The 20175-nt window shown below is 43.7% G+C and overlaps 1 protein-coding gene, 1 non-coding gene and 1 pseudogene across 5 annotated transcripts; 2 read left to right on the top strand and 1 right to left on the bottom strand.

The window, feature by feature from the left end:
• Positions 1 to 6890: 6890 nt before the first annotated feature.
• On the top strand, positions 6891 to 9013 carry LOC119311091 (annotated as a pseudogene).
• On the bottom strand, positions 8160 to 19929 carry LOC119311090 (probable NOT transcription complex subunit VIP2). 4 transcript variants are annotated; one of them, XM_037586722.1, is made up of 16 exons: positions 19720 to 19927; positions 18688 to 18790; positions 18462 to 18567; positions 18200 to 18363; positions 17647 to 18007; positions 16702 to 16908; positions 16526 to 16627; positions 14642 to 14727; positions 14488 to 14565; positions 13898 to 14329; positions 13706 to 13758; positions 13580 to 13621; positions 12811 to 12955; positions 12667 to 12733; positions 12466 to 12551; positions 8160 to 8247 (listed from the first exon to the last, which is right to left on the bottom strand). In XM_037586722.1, exons 2-15 carry the CDS (start codon positions 18703 to 18705, stop codon positions 12541 to 12543), a joined length of 1872 nt encoding a protein of 623 aa, XP_037442619.1. In that variant the 5' UTR covers positions 18706 to 18790; positions 19720 to 19927; the 3' UTR covers positions 8160 to 8247; positions 12466 to 12540. The 4 variants fall into 4 exon arrangements, with proteins under 4 accessions (XP_037442619.1, XP_037442617.1, XP_037442618.1 ...); XM_037586720.1 differs by lacking the exon at positions 8160 to 8247 and adding an exon at positions 11338 to 11667 and having other exon boundaries at positions 12466 to 12513; positions 19720 to 19928; XM_037586721.1 differs by lacking the exon at positions 8160 to 8247 and adding an exon at positions 11338 to 11667 and having other exon boundaries at positions 19720 to 19926.
• Positions 18462 to 18539, top strand: LOC119313459. The gene has a single exon (XR_005151742.1). It is a non-coding gene; the product is annotated as a small nucleolar RNA snoR35 (small nucleolar RNA).
• Positions 19930 to 20175: the final 246 nt, after the last annotated feature.

Here is a 20175-nt window from a genome sequence, read left to right as displayed (position 1 = left end):
ATATAATCTTCTACCAAGTAAACCAACTAGCATCAACTAGAAGATGTAATCAACTCTACTAGCAACCCACAGGTATCAATCTGAGGTTTGGAGACAAATATTGAATACAAGAGATGAATTAGGGTTTTAGATGACATGGTGTTGGTGAAGATGTTGATGGAGATGAGTCCTCCCACGATGAGAGGAACGTTGGTGATGACGATGGTTTCGTTTCGGCCCCCAGGAGGGAAGTATCCCCGGCGGAATCGCTCCACCTGTGAGCAAAAGTGCTCCTGCCCAAGTTCCTCTTCGAGACGGCGACGCTTCGTCCCGAAAGTCTTCTCGTGATTTTTTTTCTAGGGCAAATGGCTTCATATAGGATATAGTGCCATAGAGGCCTCCCAAGCGCCCCCCATCGTGCTGGGTTCGGCCTGGGATCGCCGGGCTTAAAAACGGGCCGAGCCGGCAGATTTCAGAGTCTTGGGGGCGCGACTTGGGCTTTTTTTTCGGCGTCGGCGCCCAAAAAGTCACCCCGGGGGCCTGTTGGGGACGCGGCTGGAGATGCTCTAATGCATAGAATCTGATTTTCAAGTATACAAGTCTGCACAATGTTAGAGAAATTTCATGCACACCTTGTAAATCCACAAGCAATTATAGATGTTAGCTGGGCAGTTGTCTTACAAGAAACATAACAAATCAAAAGGAATATATACATGAAGCAAAGTTTGTAGGAGGGCCTCTTCCATTACATAGCTGCAAGTAGATGAGACATATTGCGGGAATATAAATAAATGGCACGTCTTAATAGTTTGATGGAGGAGCAGAGGCTAGAGAGCAATCTTTACGGCGATTATCTGTGTACTTAGGAGGAGACTCATCTTCATTAATCTCAACAATGGCAGGAGAATTCTTTTGCAAAAAAAATGGTAGGAGAATTTATCTTGTGTCGCACTTGGACCTCCGTTTCTTTGAAACACCAGTCATACCTTTGTTTGTTAGTAGTTTGATGAAATAGCGGATGCTAAAAAAATTCCAGATAGGGACCTACCTCCCTTCCATCTTATCCCTAAATGTTCTTCTGATTTTCTCCGAAATAGTCAAAGAATGGTACACAGTTACAATCAACCAAAACACTATACTTCAACAATATATGCATGAGACAAATAGAGATAACAACCGATTACAACGCAGATAAGCATAAATGCATAGTATGTAAAAGGATTTTAATATGAAGAATGAGCACAAGAGAAACAAGGTTGAATATCAAATTAGTAGGATCCAAGATCAGGCAAAAAAACATGTTCAGGTGGTACGATGCAGACGGCGGAGGAACGATATTCCATTATCTAAAAAAGAAGTTAAGCATATGAATTACCAAGATGAAATTTTGTAACCATGACCGTAGCTGAAATATCTAGTCATTACAAACTTCACAATTTTCATGTCTACAACATCTCTTTGCCTTACCTTCAGCAATCACATAAATATACAGGAAACTAAAACATGATACATTTTTTTAGATTTTACAAACCACTAACTTCTTTTTCTCAAAAGGGCAAGTTATCCCCTTGAGCTAGCGGTATGTATACAAAAATTTACATCGGGAAATTTTAGAAGAAAATAAGGAAGCAAAATACATTTCTACAAATTGCCAGATCGTGCATATTTAATCGTCGGCTAGAAAGCGAGAAACTCAAATGCAAAAAATGCCTAAGATCACAATATTGTAAGAGGGAATAAGACTTTTTGTTTTTAGCTAAAATACCTTACAAGACATATTGCAAAAGAGGGGCAGAGGGTTTTGCACATGAATGGAGAAAGCCGTACTCATCTCCGATTTGACATTTTTACAATCAGAAAGACAACATTTTCCAAATAAAAAGATACCATTGTATCATATTTCTTCAAAGAATGCATGTGTCCTTCAATTTTGCCATGTTTTGAATCTCCACTTCCCCATAAATACCACAAGCGACTCCTCAAGTTGCAAGAAAAATGCTACGAAAAAAGCTTGTGAACTATTGGAGGATGTTTTGAAGGATGCACGAATATAAGAAATTCAGGCAATCTCACTATCAATGTAGGTCTGTGAGGCCAATGTAGATCCCAAGTGATAACCGGGTGTCAACCGTGGATGAAGCATTACACTGGTTATGTTGTATATTCGCGAGTATGCTGGCCGACTGATTCTGTCGTTGTTGGCGAGGATGATAGAGCAAAAGAATGGTGCGAGATTGCCGGAGCATTCCAAATTTGGATTTTGGCAGTGCTAGTGACCTTCCTCCTTCGTCAATCTTCATCGCATCTATGACTACAACCTTCGACATTGACCTTCCTCCCTCGTTAAACTTCATTGGATGTGTGACGACGACCTTCATCATTCGCAAGTTTTGGTGGCCACCAGCACTTGTGGCGTCTTGGCTATCTGCTTGTGCAAGCTGTTTTCACCCGCGTGACATCTCACAAGACTATGCTACATATGTAGTTGGTCGGAGCGTGGAAAGTGGTGATAACAACACATGTATGACTTTGATTTCGTGGTGCTTTCTCGAGTACCCAGTCTTAAGTTTTAGGGTAAAAACCGTAGGTATGATCCTAACTTGTTATACTTGAGAGTATCAGTGTTTTTTCGTCGTTACCTTGTTGAGGGCATTGCGTAGATCTAAGCTTCAGGGTGAAAACTCAGGATCTGGCCTTCGGTGGTTGGATTCGCCGATGGTAGAGCTTGAGCATTGTTCCCTTATAGAAATATTGTTAGAGTAGCTTTCTCGTTGTTCTTGTGATGTCAAGAGATGGTTGATGCGGATAGTCATTGTTGTTGTTTATCAATCACTATTTTGATCGTTTTGGAGTTCTATTTTTCACCTACGCATATATAGCTTGAATCTTATATGATTGCTCCTGCCTGATAATTTGTGTATGTGTGCCTTATTTTTGCTTATGTCCATGGTAGTCATAAAGAGACCATGGCATATGCTCATTATGTTTTGTATCCTTGATGTTTCATTTTAAGCCACTAACATGCATCCTTTTTCGAAAAAGCCAACAACAACAATAAAGTATTTAGTCCCAAACAAATTGGGGTAGGCTAGAGCTGAAATCCATAAGATATCACAACTGGTTCTAGTACATGGATAGCTAGCTTCCACGCACCCTAGTACATGACTAGTTCTTTGGTGATACTCAGGTCCTTCAGATCTCTATTTACGAACTCCTCACATGTCAAGTTTGGTCTACCTCGATATCTCTTGACATTATCAGCACACTTTAGCCGTCCGCTACGCTCTGAAGTTTCTGGAGGTCTGTGCCGAATATGCCCAATTCATCTCAGACGATGTTGAACAAGCTTCTCTTCAATCGATGCTACCCCAACTGTATCATGTATATCATCATTCCTGGCCTGGTCCTTCCCTGTGTGACCTCACATCCATCTCTCTCCTCTACACCTAACTGTTGAACATGTCGGCTTTTAGTCGGCCAACACTCAATGCCATACAATATTGCGGGTCGATCGATGTCCTATAGAACGTGCCTTTTAGCTTTTGTGTCACTCTCTTATCACCGAGAACGTCAGAAGCTTTGCGCCACTTCATCCATCTGACTTTGATTCGATGGTTCATATCTTCATTGATATCCTGCTGAGGCACCACCTGCCCATCAAAGCTAACATCCTCCTCTTCACGCCTAGTAGTACTGTAGCCTCACCTCTTGTACTTGTTTTAGTTCTACTAAGACTAAAACCTTTAGATTTCAAGGTTTGTCTCCATAGCTCTAACTTTCTACTAACTTCGTTCGACTATCATCGATTAGCACCACATCATCCGCGAACATCATACGCCATGAGATATCTTCTTGCATATCCCTTGTGACCTCATCCATCGCCAAAGCAAAACAGATAAGGGCTCAACTGACTGATTTCCAATGATCATAAATATATAATGAAAAATCCTAGTGCTCAACTGACTAATTTTTGCCACGTCATCCGTCGTCTCACGCACGTGTCCATGTGGGAGCTCAGCCTGGGTTTGCAACATGGTCCATGTTGCAATCGCAACACGGGTCATGTTGTAATCATAGGATGAGCCCCAAACAGTCGGCTGATCATGGGGCTTCATTAGTTGTCTCTTCTATGTGACGCATATCCCATGCAGGCCTACCCACCATGTGGCGGCCTTATCTCTTTCAAACGAAGCTTGTTCACATGGTGTATCTCTAAAACTTGTTCTTTCCCATGTTTTTCTCCGGCTTTCTCACCTATAGCTCGCCGCCGAATGTTTTGGCGCCGCCCCCATCACCGTTGATGCCTGCTTCACCCGTCTCCAGTGCCAGAGCTCTGCTACGAGTATCGCGCTGCAAAGGCTCCGCTGCCACCACTCCCCACTGGTGCAAAGTCAAAGGTCGGCCACCGCTCAGACAAGCCCTGCAAAGAGCGTCGGCGTTGCAAGTGACGAACACCGATGCAGGTGAAAACCATCGGCGTTGCAACGGGAGGTGTGTGCCAGTGTTGCAGTGGAGTTCGCCAGGGCTTTGTCGGTATGTGCTCGGCCCGGGTTGTAACGTCCCATTGTTGCAGGTCGCCGGATTGCAACATCACCAACATTTCTGAAACATCGCCGGTGTGTCGGGAGCGGGTGTTGCAAGCTTGCTGAGTTTTCAATGTCCCCCGTGTTTCCAAAACACGGCCAGTATTGCGGCGACGTTGTTTTTTGAAAGCGGGGGAGGGGAGGGGGAGGATCGGAACGTCCTCGATGTTTCTGGAACATCTGCGGTGTTGTGATGCTTTGGATGCGAGGGAATGCTGCGCCGCCGGATTGTGACGCCTGGGAGGACGGCGGATAACTGAAAGTTATCACCCGACAAACGCGTAGCACACCGTCATCCGCCCGACTCGCGTGACACGGGGAAACCATGGCCCCCCCTCGTCACTCCTCCGTACGGCACGCGCTTGTGCATGATGGGAAAGCAACCCGACCACGTTTTCATCTCCCGCCAGCAGGATGATCTTTCAAAAAGAAAAAAAATCTCCCGCCAGGAGCAGCGCGCCTCGTGGCCCCGTTCAGCGCCGGCCACGCACGCACACATGCATGCCCGATCGACCACGAGCCGTGGTGACAGTGGCACACGCGCGAGGCGTTGCCGGAAAGCCGGTGGGCGGCTTACCCGGAAGCAGCGGCGGCGCCTCCCATCTCGGCGCCGAGGAGCCACGTGGGCTGAGCGGCGGCAGCGCATATATAGGAGCGGCTCGGGGAGGTCCTCCTCAGGCCGCCGCGTGTTCCTTCGCTCGCTACCGCCGTCTTCCTCCCAATTCCCACTCCTCCGGCTCAAGCCAAGTGCAGCGGTACCGCGTACGGCCTATTCAGACCTGCTGCTTCGTCAGGTGAGTCACCGACCGAGCACACCGAGCGGGAGATTCTCTCCACCTCCTCCGTTTTTTCCTTCTATTTTCGTGAAGCGTAGCTCTGCTAATTCGGAAAAGAGCATTGGACAAATTCAGTATCACACACTTAAGTTAGGGCGAGGATAAAAACCTGGGATGGAAACAGAGACTATATTACCATGGAAAAGGTCAAGCTCACACTAGACCTGGCAACACCGTTGAGGGCTTAAAAAAAGTTGTGAACATTTTTTGGGTTATGCTTCCATCATTCTCAACAAAAAATCTCAAAAAAGGAGGATATACCCCGGCCTCTGCATCTTGACAATGCATACATCCATTTTATCAATTATTCACAAAAACCTAACAAAGTAATACATCAGTCAGCCTGAAGCCACCATCTTGGCAACACTTGTCGCTACTCCTATCCACTTGATGAAGGGGTGCCGAATGTCTGAGCCGAATACCAAACAGACATCGCATCAAAGCCTAACATCTAAAGCCGGATGCCCCAACCAAGCCACAATGTCGGGACTAGGGTCACACACTGATCAGGCGCACTCTCAAAGGCCGTCGCCGCCGTCTTCCAACGATCCATCTCCAGAGCAGGTACTGGCGCACCGACCTTGCCTGGCTGTCGTCGATGCCACCACAGCGTCAGAGAACGCCACCATGCATCCTGCATTTAGCACCGCTCTTGCTCTTGTCCCCTCCAGCCAGCACTTGCTCCAAAACGACGCCCCCAGGAGGGAGAAGGACACCGAAGGCGTCGTCATCGTTCGATCCGGTAGACCTAGATATACGGTTTCCCCGGAACATCCCGATCGAGTTGACGTGACCTGCAACGACAATGCCTTGAGAAGTAAACGATGTCAGAGACACCGCCACCATCCGTCAAGACCGCAGTCAGGCGCGGGTTTCACCAGAAACCGCCCCGTCCCAATCTCGCGGCTGGATAGAACCACGCGGAGCTTTGCCATAAATACGTATGCCGCCAATGGTACTGCGGCGGAGATCCTCCATGCCTTCACGGGAGATCTCATCGTGTCGCCGACTATCCACGTGAAGAATCGATGATGGATCTGGGTGGGATCCAGATCCGCGATCACCGCCATGCCCACCATCACCAACACCACCAGCCATGGGGGCGTCAGTTGCCGCCGCACGGCTAGGGATCCACCATAGCCACGGCGCGAAGCCCCCAGTCCGAGGTGCCCCAGCCGCCTCGAGGGGTTGCGGCCGCCTCCTCCTGCCTTAGCGCCTTGGCACCGGGCGCCGCCGCCACCGCGGCCAACGCCGACAGCAGCGGCGATAGGGTCTTTCGTTGTGGGTTGTGGCGCCAGCGGCGCCGGGACCTGATCCCCCTGGCATCGCTCTAGGGTGGCGGCGGGAGGGGGCGGCAGGGTGAGGGCGAGGGGTGATTCTACAATTTCCTATCAAAATCAATTGATAGCACGAAAGACTCTACATTCCATCACTCTCAGTTATGGAATTGTAACTCTATGTTTCCTTGTCTTGGTAGAAACAAAAACATAAAATGGCGAAGATGATAGATCCTCCGAAGGGCAAGGGAAACAGTGGGAAGCATTACTACATAATGTGCGGGACGATGTTTGAGATCGACACCAAGTACGTGCCGATCAAGCCCATCGGAAGAGGATCTTACGGGGTAGTTTGCTCGTCCATGAACAAGGATACGAACGAGAAGGTTGCGATAAAAAAGATTAACAATGTCTTTGACAACCGTGAGGATGCACTCAGGACGCTGCGCGAGCTGAAGCTCCTTCGGCACTTGAGTCACGAGAATGTCATTGCTTTGAAGGATGTAATGATGCCAATACAGAGGAGGAACTTCAAGGATGTCTACTTGGTGTCCGAACTAATGGACACGGATCTGCAGAAGATCATCAGCTCGTGTATAACGCTTTCCAATGACCACTGCCAATATTTCCTATTTCAGGTATGCGATAGTCACCTCTTCTTTTTCATTCTTTCTCATTCTTCTTTTTTTTTTTGCTTGACACTTGTCCAGTAATATTTCATATGTTCTCCATTATGTCATAACTTAGTTCATTCACACCTCATGTTATTATCCGGAAGTAATGCCTTTGGGCTTGCTTAGCTAGACATAGTCAATCCCATGAGTTATTTGGATGTAATGCCCATGGCTATTCTTCCTCCCGACATGAATCAAAAGATCTGGTAATGTTACAGCCTTCATCTAAGCTATGCCTGCCTATTTAACTGGACATATATTCTATTCTAGACGCCTAGGTGCTGCGATTGGTGAGATCTTGTTTAATCGAGTCATGATGTTTGGTTGTTCCAGGAAAGGTTCTTGTATGATAATATAATGTATTTATAGTTGTATACCAGTTTGCAGTTAGTCCATGGTACATGTTAAGTTGCCAAGTTCCAACTTGTTAAGTTGCCAGAGAATGATCAGCTAATTTCTGGAAGAAGCACCGGTCAATTTCAGTATCTGTAACTGTAATGGCACTATATATAGTAGATTCTATAGCTGCACCCGGATAGTAGTTGTGTCCTTAGGAATGATAGGTCTTAAAACAAAACAACTTGATACAAAACTTATTTTGCACATGGGTATTTGCATGAACATATATGGCGTAAGCCTGTGTGTAAATAATAAGAAAAGTTACATGTATATATATACACCTGGACTCGAGCATTTTAACCGATACTTACCTGCTCGACTTGTCTTACGGATTACTTTACTTTGTAATTACTGTGATATTTGTAGTTTTTCTGCCGACCATTTTATGATTTCTCTAATATTTGTGAATCAATCAATAGTCTAAGCTGCCGCCTTTTATTGACTGTAGCTGCTCCGAGGGCTGAAGTATCTTCATTCAGCAGGGATACTGCATAGAGACCTGAAACCAGAAAACCTCTTGGTTAATGCAAACTGTGACCTGAAGATCTGTGACTTTGGTCTTGCTCGCACAATTAACGCTAAAGTTCAGTCTATGACTGGATATGTTGTCACCCGCTGGTATAGAGCTCCCGAGCTGCTGCTCGGCTGCGACAACTATGGCACCTCCATAGATGACTGGTCAGTTGGCTGCATCTTTGCTGAGCTACTTGGCCGCAAGTCGATCTTCCCAGGAACCGATTGCCTAAATCAGCTTAAGCTTATAGTCAATGTTCTTGGCACCATGAGCGATGATGACCTTGAGTTCATTGACAACATGAAAGCTCGCAAGTACATCAAATCCCTTTCGTACGCCGACGGGATTCCCCTCACTAGCATGTACCCACAAGCGGACCCTCCCGCCATTGATCTGTTGCAGAAGATGCTGGTCTTCGATCCTTCCAATAGGATCAGTGTCACTGAGGCTCTGGAGCACCCCTATATGTCTACGCTGTATGATCCCGACGCAAACCCTCCTGCTCAGGCGCCCATCGATCTCGATATAGATGAAAAACTCGGCGTGGACATGATCCGAGAAATGTTGTGGCAGGAGATGCTCCAGTACCCCTGAGGCTGCCATGGTGGTGAATATGTGATGAGCAGGAATAAACACGTGAAGAGCTATTTGCCACACACCCACAACATGATCTTCACATGTCGTTTCAGTGTAAAGCTTACTGCGATTATCGCACCTATCAAGTTATCACAATGAACGTCTGGTGACCTGTTATGTAAATAGGTGCACAATAAGACCGCCTATGGACTACTTGTAGTATATAAATATGTTGTAGAACTAGAAGTAGAGTTCAGTTAATAAGGATTCAGTTATGAAGACGCTTGTGTAAATTGTAATCCTCTTTTTTTTTACCTGATTTCAAATTGAAATCTTAGAGGCTGCTCTATGTATGGAGATCTCGACTTTCAAGTGGCCTTGGTTTTCGTCTGTTTGCTTCAGAGTGGTTACCTTGAAATCTGTCTTGTTTCTTCAAGAGCTAGAAACTGCAGTGTGTATGGTGATTTCTTTTTGGCTGAAAGTGTATAAACTCTGAAGCTCTCTGTAATTTGCAAATTCAGTACCATCACGTTGATGTAATGGTGGTCAAAGTTATTAGTCCTATTCCCTGGGCAAACTACTTCCGGGAAGAATTCCGATCTCCCACTGGAGTAATCAATATGCGGTCACAACTTGTCGGAATAAATAATTGAGCAATTAGCAAGCAATGGTATGAGGAAATATTACCGACACTACTATCCCATAAGCCCATAATAACTCTAGCAGATGCGTCGTATATGTCTGATCGCCATAATAACTACTAGTATGGCGATCAGCACACAAAAAGTTGCCTCCTCCATGATATAAAATACTCCCTCCATTCCACAATGTAGTGCCTATAGATTTTTGTGAAAGTCAAACTTTGCCAACTTTGACCAAACGTATAGAGAAAACTGTCTACAACTACAATACGAAACAAGTATATTCTGAAAATATAACTCACGATGTATCCAATGATGTGCATTTCGTCTTCTAGATGTACCTACTTTTCTCTATAAACATGATCAAAGTTTGTAATGTTTGACTTTTGTAAAAATCTATAGGCACTACATTGTGGAACGGAGGGAGTAGTTTATTTCAACAGGTTGAGAATATCAGCAGTGATCGGCATTTGCTGCAACTAAGGTTTTTTGTCACATTTTTAGATGTATGTTTTATTCACAAAAAACATCTACCAGTTGGTGTAGCTCTTCCTACAACCATGGAACAAATCATGAAAGACGACAAATATGCTTGACTGAATCCAAGAAAGACTTAAGAGTTCAAATGTACTTGTTTGCAACATTTAAGAATTCAACATGTCAACATAAGATGAGAACTATGCGTATTTCTTGCAACATTTAAGAATTCAGTTTAGATTCCCGTGTATTAAATTTATCAAGAGGTGTACCATCATTGTGTGCTTGTACTGATTTAAGAAGCTCCCCGTTGTTGTTGTTGTTTTTAACATGACACAGATGAAGAATCATCATCCACTTGCATCCCCGTTAGGATCAGGGGAACGTTCACCGTTTAAAGAACCGAAGAATACGCAAAAATGGTTTGCCCGAACGTCTGATGAGAAGAGAGCGGAAATACAACCGGAAGCGATGCACAACCCGCAGAGAAAAGAAGACTGAATCTATGATTAGTTTTACCACGAGCAAGTTCCTTGAGCTCGACGCACCGCGGAGGACCACACCGCTCTGCTCCGGCACGCCGGTCTCGCCAGCAGGCATGTCCCTAAACATGCACAGAGCCTGGGACGATGTGCGCCCGCATCATGGAGGCCCAGAACGCAACGTCTCAGAGAGGCATTTCGTCGAACAGCCCGACCGCCACGCAGGTGTCCCCCGATGCAGGGAGTTGGGCACGGTGCAGCCCCCAGGGCAGGGTGGATGTAGGCTGTCTTGAGGAGGCAGGCATGCACGGCCATGGGGCGATGGGAGAGGGCGGGCGTGGGTGGGAGGTGAGCTGCGTTGCAGATGACGTGGTTCCCTTGCGGTGGATGAGCAACGGGAGGTGCGCGCCGGCGAGATCTGGGTGGATTGCGGGGAGGTTGCCGCGGAGCGCCGCTGTTGCTGCTGTTCCTATTGCCATTCCAACGGACAGAGTATATGCGTCGGAAGAGACAGACACATCACGGAGTGTTCCCTATGTAAAGTTCCAGGCTTCCAGCCACCCTCGGATCTCAATCCCATGCGTCGCGTTTATCTTCAACCTCCAGCCACCTGCCCTTCTTCCCAGCCCCGCAACCGGCATCACCCTCGGCCAACCACCACCTCCGCCATCCCCATCCCGCGACTTTTCTGTGAAATAGGAGATCACAAGCGCCTGCGGTACGGCAAATGCACTATATCAACCCCCATCAACCCTGCTGACTAAACGTAGCAACATGCCCCTGGCTGGAAAATAGCTTCTTCGAAAAATCCTTTGAGCAGAATTACGGCTGAGCAAGATGGCAGCGCCGATAAAATGTAAGCAGAATTGCTACAGCCAACGAGTAACAAGTTCTACCACTGTCGGAGAAGATAAACCAATTTGTTTGTTTTGTTCCGTTGAATTAATTTAAGGAAGCAACCCTCCATGATCCATCTATCCAAAGGCAAGAGAGAAAATATGCATGCAGAGTTGCACACAGGCAGCCTGACTGACTGCTCCTAAACTGTTTGTCAAGGAGCATTGCAGACAGACTCCCCGTATAATGTACCAAGAAGCTAGGCAAAAAGTTTAACGACGGTGCCATCCTTTTCCTGACTATATAATTACAAAGACATTTTCTCCTCCTTCAGCAGCCGCCTCCTCTCCACATATCGACATGACATGGTACTCTCTGATTCACTATATAGCCTGCGTCAACCCAGTCAATCAGTCGAATTGCATCCCAAGGTCGAAACGGCTACAATTTTGTCTCAATACAAGAAGTCAACTCATTCAATCCTTATTAGCAGAACATCACTCAAAACATAAGTGGAAATAAATGGTTTTGCCAAGTTAACATGGCATGTTTGAAAGAAACAGCATGCTGATGAAATGAGCCACGGGTATCAGGGATTGTCAAATACATAAATGCAACAGGGATCCTCGAGGTTTCCCACTTTTCAGGAATGAGTTTAATAGAAACTACAACGTTAACATACTATCTTTCTAACCAAGAACCAGAAGTGCTTGGTTGGCTGGAAGCACGAGTCAAGCACTCGTCCACCTGCATTCGAGACCCCACCTAGGCAGGTGCTCACTTCTTTTAAAAATAAATAAATGCCCTGGTGATAATGTCCATGGGTCAAGTTTTTTGTGTTCAAGAAAAAAATATTTCCTAAAATGGCCACATATCTTCGCACATAGTAGCAAGTTTAATGGAAACTACAATGTAACATATTGTTTTTCCTAATGAGAACCGAGCACAGCAGTTACTCGGTGGGTTAGCAGCATGTGTGTGTGTCACATGCTCACCCACATGCGTTCAAGGACCCCCCTCCACAGGTGTTTGCTTCTTTTATTAAATTAAATAAAAACATTTTCTTTCCTAAATTGGCCACACAGAACATTTATTCCTTCCGAATAGTTGCCAATAAGTAAATAAATAAACTAAAGCATTGTTCAACCAACGACAATATAAGTGTTTCACCTGCAGAAGACAGTACCTACCTTGACAAATTAGGGCAATGTCGCTTCACTATGTTTATAAATAAGGCTCTCCATTCATGTACAAGAAAGCTAGAGTCAGGAGGTAACTGAAAAACAAAATTATATTGCATTGCATACAACAGTGAGATGATTGCTCGATACACAGAAACAAAAACCAAAAATATTTAGTCAGGAAGACCATCCAAGCAAAATTTCACCTACCAATTTGGGACGTGGAAGGGAGACTTGGCCTTTTCTCTACTAGCTCATAATGGAGAACAAAGTTATCCTGCAGCAACACACATGCTCCACTATCATATGCAATAAGTGTGCAAGAGATGCTGGATATTCACCCAATGTAAGTACCTTACGCACTGTTTCCCAATTGGGTTGATGAAAGAAGGCATAAGACCCCTGTTCATATGTAGGAGTTTTGATGAGAGGCTCCATGTTAGGAATTCTTGTGAGCCATTGCCGCACTTCTTTATGGTAAAACCATCCACGATTATACCTGACGAAAACAATACACATGCATTACATATCTAAGAATTAGTATATACCAAAAAATAAACTGGCTGAAGCTCTGCTCAGTTGTGATGTATGCACTAGGCACGAGCAAGGGTTAAGACAAGATATTATTGCCAAAAATGGATAGCTTACAAGTCAGTTTGAACAATGCTCAGCAATGCTAAACATAACTTGTGCAACTTGGCAAAAAAATCATCAAAAATAAATAATAGAAAATATTGATATTTGATAGAGAAAACAAAGAAAATGGAAATGGAAACATCCACACAGCTTTAGATGCTAAGCGGGTCATGAATACATTCAAATGTTGCCGACTTAGTATTCATCCAGGAAGATGAATAAATCCACAAGGTTACTTAATTTTTTGTGATAGATCCATGAAGTCAATGGGCCTGGTCCACTATATGACAGGTTACAGGTTAATATTTCTCTAGTGTTATGCGTTTGATCAAGACATAGCAGTATGTTCCCTTATCAAATGATACAGCAATAAGATCACATTTCTTGGTAAAAGATTCAGAACATGAACAAGCCGCATGCATGACGATTCAATTATTACATCTAATAAGATATGTAAATGAGATAACCAGTGAAACCATGCACTCACAGTTCATTGGCAGCACATATTTGAGCTTCATCCTTCGGCATGCTGAAAACCAAAGACAAAAGATCATAACCTTAAAATTTACCAAAACTAATGGCCGAACCTAATACATTCAAGTAGTGAAAGTACCTGTAGAATATGTAAAACAGTATGAGTGTCTGAAATTTCTGAAAATGCATAGGCTGCACCAAGACAGAACTTGTTACAATATATTTATCATAAAATGAACCGGCTGCATCAAAGAAAGATTCTCGGCCTTTCTTGAATATGGGTTTAAAACATCTCATTACACAGAAATAGCCTACAGATATTGGCAGCTACCTGTAATGCTGGGGGTTGCTCGGCCACATAACAAGCTGGAGTAGGATATTCAGGATCTCCTTTTGCTGGCTCATTTGAAAATGGAGAGCCAAATGTCTTGTACAGATTGTCTGGTGAGTTCAAATTCAAACCCAACGTTGTCAAATCTATTCCCATAGCAAGAGATGACAAATCAGGATCATTCATCCTTATAACCCCCAGCAATCCTAACAAACCGTATGGATCAGGTGGTGTTCGGCCTCCCAGAATGGGCTTTAGACCATGATCCCCATATGACTGTGTGGCTGAAGACATCTGCTGCAACCCGAAAGGACTCTGAGCCTGCGGCTGCTGGTATTGCTGGAGCAGTTGCTCGTATGATCCCAAACTAGAAGTTTGACTCAGAGAGTTTAGTGGTCTTAGTCCAATATTTTGGGGTCCGGCACTCTGAATCTGACAAACATAATGAAGATTATTCTATGTGTTAATGGGTAAGTATGAGCAGTAAATCTGAATATGACGTGCCAAAACAGAAACATATCAGAACCATGACAATGCAACAGATGTTAAATGTGTGATGATTATTTCAAGGGATTTCTGATATAACTTACTGAATTAGCACCCTGCTGATGTTGCTGACGATTTGGTTGGTAGCTACTTCCTAAATTAAACCCGACGGACCTTGCCATCTGTGTAAGTGTTCATAACGTGTCAAAATAAATGCTCGGAGAAACAAAAATTCAAAATTCAGAGACATGAACCCACAGGATATTGTTGTGCTTGCATTACAGTTACATTCTCGTGAAGTTGTTCCTTGTGATGTAACTCCATACCATAATCTGAACTGCTACCTGATAATTCAAAATGTCAATATTCCGTATAACTTGGCGGAATGGGGAAAAAGGAAGGTAGTGCAATGATCAACCAAAAGATCTACTTCAGGAAAGAATTAAAAAGCCTAAAGAATGAAGAAACACTACCAAGGTCTTATTTTGTTTCGTGCATGTTTATGGAGCATTAAAGCATAAGCATGTTGCACATGGAAAGAATAGGTCCAAAAATCAGAAGATTTAAACCATGCAAAACATGTGGCACCATTAAAGGAGAATAGCACAAAAGTTGACCAAACAAATGATAAATTACATTTTATGGGAAGATGGTTTGTCAGCCTAAACTGTAACAATAGTACTAAGATATTAAAAAACATTATAGTTACATTTGGGCAAGTGCAACTATTTGTATTCATCCGTACAGCTGTCTTGATGCCCCGAAGCGGGCACAAGAAAACAAACAGTCTGAGATGCTTACCAAAGTTGAGGAGTAAATGTATGTGCGCGGATGGCCAAATTGGCAACTTTGGCAGCAATCTCTATTAAATGCTGCAGCTAATTTTCAGGACGTTCTTTTGATCCATATTGGTCCACACGGTGGGTCATGAGTCTCATAGTTAACTTACTGCCATGGTAAGCTTAAATGAATTATAACCATGGTAAGCACCGGGATTAAGTTGGCTTAACCACCTCCCAATGCTGCTATGCCTCAAATCATACCTAATATTTAGCTCAGGTTTTATATGAAGAGTAGGACCTATGGAAAACACGATGGGTTAGGATGCCCTTCCATCTATGACCGTAAGTCATGATATGAGAAGCTTACAATAAATTCTCTATACGAGTTCTCGCAGGAAAGACAAATTGATTATCTTCCCCTAAAGTAACTAATTCACGAGCTCTATACCCATCTTGTGTATTACATTGCCCTACACACTTCCATTTCTCGCCAAAAATTAGGGCTACTTGTTACTTATAGGCATCCGAATTGCAGCGCACGTAAGCATGTTGCAGTGAGACCCTTTTATCTAAATGTCGTTTGGCACATTTTTTCTAGGTTGCCACCATATATTCTAATGATGATTCATGGTAATTTCAGTTCGAGCATCACATAATAATAATAAGTATATTATTATTGCCAATAGATGGTGCACATATGCATCCTTGATTTGGCATATGTATATCTTATAAAGCAATACTACCTCTGCACCAAAATATAAGACGTTTTGTAGGCTAAAACATCTTATACTTTGATACGAAGGGAGTACCAAATTAGTATTTATGAGATAATTTTCTAAATTCCCGCGAGGCCACATCAGCTGCATGGTCTTGCCCCACTGGCCCTCTCATGAACTTGCTGCATCTTCGCCTTCCCACCTTTATGATTGTATTCACAAAAATGGTGTGCTATAAATTTCGCTTGAACGAGCGCAATACCTTTTAGTTAGGTCAGTGAAAGGTGGCAAGAGAAGTAGAGAACACAAAAATACCCGTCAATGTATAGAACGGTAGTAAGCATTCATTGACTTGAGGAGAAGATCACCGTATTCCTACTACACGACTAAAAAAACAATAGGCATTAACAGATAGAAGATTTTATGACAGGGTAATTTTGTTGGTAACTAAGCTGTTCAAATACTGAGGTTCAATCAGTACAGAGTAGCGGAGCTGTATAATAACTGGCATGCAGCCAATATTAGAACTTCAAGATCACAAAGTAACACAATTAAATAATCATGCACCACTGCACCGAAAGTATAATGAGAACAATCTCACTGAATCAACAGACAGGTTCTAGAATTAATTCAACTGTAACAACCTTTAAATCCTGGCAAAGCCGGGAAATCTTCGTTCTGAATACTGAACTCGTGGTTTTGTTGAACAATGGAGTTAACACCAACTCCTTGCTTCCGTAGTGACCCTGCAATTTAGAGAGATTGGCCAAGAATCCTCCAAAAATAGGGAGAAATATTTATGATTTTCCAGCAATTTTACCATATTGTCCCTGTGGACCACCAGCTGAATTAGGTCGACCAGTCAATTGGGGAAAATCATTGATGTCGAATGGAGTGCTGTCACTGGCGTCATGTAGCATCCCCATAGAACCTAGAGAATTGTTTCCTGGTTGCATTTGGTTCTGGGATATTGAACCTCCAGACGTTGGGTATGAACTTCCAATCATATTGATCAGTTGTGATGATCCTGGTGTTCGAGATAAATAAAAATAAACAACAAACTGAATGAGAACATGCAGTTCAACAAAAGAAAATAACACACTGTATGCTTCTTTATCATTCACCCTCATGAGACTATCACGATTGTATAAAGTATAAACAAGCTTTTATCATAACCCAGCTACTTTCATAAATTAAATTGGTAATATCACAAAATATAACAACGTTAAGAAATAGGTACAGTAACAATCACTAAAAAAGCAAGAACAGACATATTCGAACAACCAACATATGCCTGCAAAAGAAAGAATATCGATGACAGGAATTCCAACAACGTTGCACTTCACTATTTAAGGTCTTAAATTCTAAAAGTTGGCTCCTAATGTACAGAGGTAACAAAATGCCTATTGCTCTAGATAGTGTTACACTTTCAAAAAAGAATTCTGCAATACACTATAGCATCACATGGTTCATAATTTATGAAGCATGAACACCAAGGCTACCTACTATGTTTTCCAACAAAAATAAAGGGCCAATGAAACCTATATCATATGCTGACCAGTTATTTCATATGCCCAACCTTTTTTTGTAAGAAAGTCAAGGGGTGAGGATACAGCTCAAAGCAAAGGATATGGTAAGTAAACTCTGAACAGAGTATTAACATAGCAATGGTTAAACATGCTTAAAAATATTATTTCGAGCTAAAACATAAAGCTTAGCGTAAATTTATGAAGTAAAAAAACCAACTGATGGTTAAATAAACTACCTTGCGGAATAAGGTCATTCATCATCCTGTTGGATCCTTGCACATTTAGTCTTCCACTTCCAGCATTGTTACTAAAATCGACGCGCGATGAGATACTCGGCACCGACAATCCACCAGAGCTTATATTTCTTCCAATGTTACTTCCACCCACGATGTTTCCTGCGGAGCTTGTAATACGTGGACCCAAGTTTCCTAAAGCTGGAGATACTGACATGCCAGGCACAGAATTTCGATTCCCACTGATCCCCAAATTTGAGTATAAACCTTGAATGGTACCACCCATATTCATGCCACTACTAAATGCTTGACCTCCACCAACATTCATTCCTCTACCACTGACACCTGAATGTGCATGAGGAATCTGCAAAAGAAACAATATAATACCAAAACAGTAAAAATCATCATCCTCCACATGAAACCACGGCAAGAATATGTTGTATTTAACCCAACAAAATTGTTCCTTAGATTGCAAACCCATTAACATGCATGTTCGTGCTGTTCAAAGTATAAAAATAAAAATATTGCAAACCTCCATAAAGGTGGGCATTCAAACCTGAGACATGGCAACTGGAAGGTTGTTTGAAGCAAATCTCCCAGAAATGATCCCTCCATGTTGTTGAACCCCGGAGGACGGAAGGCCGCTCATCGCAGCATTCCTTTGTGCAAGTGATCCAGGCATATTTGGAAGACTGAAATTTCCATGAGTGTTGCGCAGACCTGAAAAATGCAGAAAATGATAAGAGATAAAAAAGGTGTACACAATGGATGTTGCACTATGTCAATGGGCTAGCCTAGCTAGTGTACCATATGCTCACCAGAGTGATGGAAACCTTGAACTGATCCAGATTGACCAGAAAAGGATGTCGCAAATGGTCGTGCAGTTGAGTCTGGAAGATTCGATGCAGAACTGTTAAGATTTGACTGCCAAGGAAGAAAGCATCAAGTTATCAAGACAAATAATAACAAAACATAGTGAACTGTTAAGATTGGCAGTAAACATAGTAAATGCATGGTAGTACAGTTACAAGGATAAGCAAGTACATTCAGCAAGCCAGACATTGATGAGAACAGAAAAGCGAGTCAGCACTCAGGATCAAATGATGATTGTCCACCAAAAATGCCTGAACCGGTGATTCCTGCCAACCTGAAACAGGAATGTACACATCCGTTAGTAGCTTGTAAATTAAAGGACAAATTGCGCATAATATTTAACTTGGTATGAAGTTGACATATGAGCGATCCTTCCAACATAGGCCAACGATCAAGTCAGAACAGTATAGAAATGTACAGATTTCAGCAGTGAGGAAATGCAGCCAGCCTAGGGGCCAGACATGGCATGTACATCTCTAAACTTGTGCCGATAATGCTCGAGTGTGAAACTAAAAGAAGGCCTAATTTCCAACCACCTGACTGTTTTTTTAACACACCAACTGACTGTTGAGCAGCAAACGGTAGCAAACACTTGAATAAATACCAAGTAATTCAGTATTCAAAATACTTTAACATGATATGATTGTTTAAGAAAAAACAGAATGATGCAGAGAAACCAAAAAAAAAACATGGTTAGTAGAGCCACAAACCACATGACTGAGCGCTTGAGCTGATCACTGCAAACACGATGCCGATACACTATGCTCCACAGCGTACAGCCTGTCGTTTCATGGCTCTTTTAACCATGCAGCATATTTTCTTGCGTGCTGTTTTCAGGGTTTCAGAAAAAAGAAAGAAGAAAAAAAACGCCGATGGCAGAGTAGTTTTGGATGCTGAATTCAGCCGCAGTAATTCAACTGTTGGCTCCCTCCACATTCATCATCCATCACCTGTTCTGCCGCTGGATATACACATCTAATGTACTCCAGGCGACACTACCAGATCACGGATGCAGTAATAAAATGAAAAGGAAAAACAGGGCGATTTTGGCCTAGCCATGTACAGGATCGTTCCTGGAACAGTCTACGGGGGAGGACCTATGCTCCCACCAACGGAATTCGGCAAATACGACGGACCGCGGACACATATGCAGGTATGATCTGTGCGTTTCCCGTCTAATCCGCGGGGCGAGTAGTTCCGTACCTACAAAATTCCGAGCACGCTCTAGTCCATTTCACCACTCGGGCAGTGCCAGATCGAAAAATTGTAGAGCGGGGTGAGGAGGGACGGGCGAAGAGGCGAGGGGCGCGCGGCGGGGGCGACGGGGAAGCACTGGGGAGCGGCGAGGGTGGCGAGGCAGTGGTGGGCGGTGGGGCGGGAGGAGGCCGGAGGCGCGGCGGACGGCGGCGCTCGAGTCGCTTGCTGTGAGGGTGGGGGACTGGGGGTGTGGGCTGTGGGGGGAAGAGACAGATTTTATTTTATTTTGAGAACTAGAGACAGATCTAAGGAAATGTGTTTTTTTTTGAGAGAGAGAGAAATCAAGGAAATGTGTGAATAGTAGAAACTGTCAAACCGGGCCCGCGCGTACTGGGCCTCGATGTCGCATGAGCCTAGCGTGAAGCAGCCCGTCTAGCCCAGCATCATTGTGGGCGGATATTT

The sequence above is a fragment of the Triticum dicoccoides genome, chromosome 5B (genome assembly GCF_002162155.2).
Source record: "Triticum dicoccoides isolate Atlit2015 ecotype Zavitan chromosome 5B, WEW_v2.0, whole genome shotgun sequence".
Lineage (NCBI taxonomy): Eukaryota > Viridiplantae > Streptophyta > Magnoliopsida > Poales > Poaceae > Triticum > Triticum dicoccoides.
The sequence above is the reverse complement of the archived record's forward strand: the minus strand, read 5'-3'. Positions and strand labels throughout refer to the sequence as shown.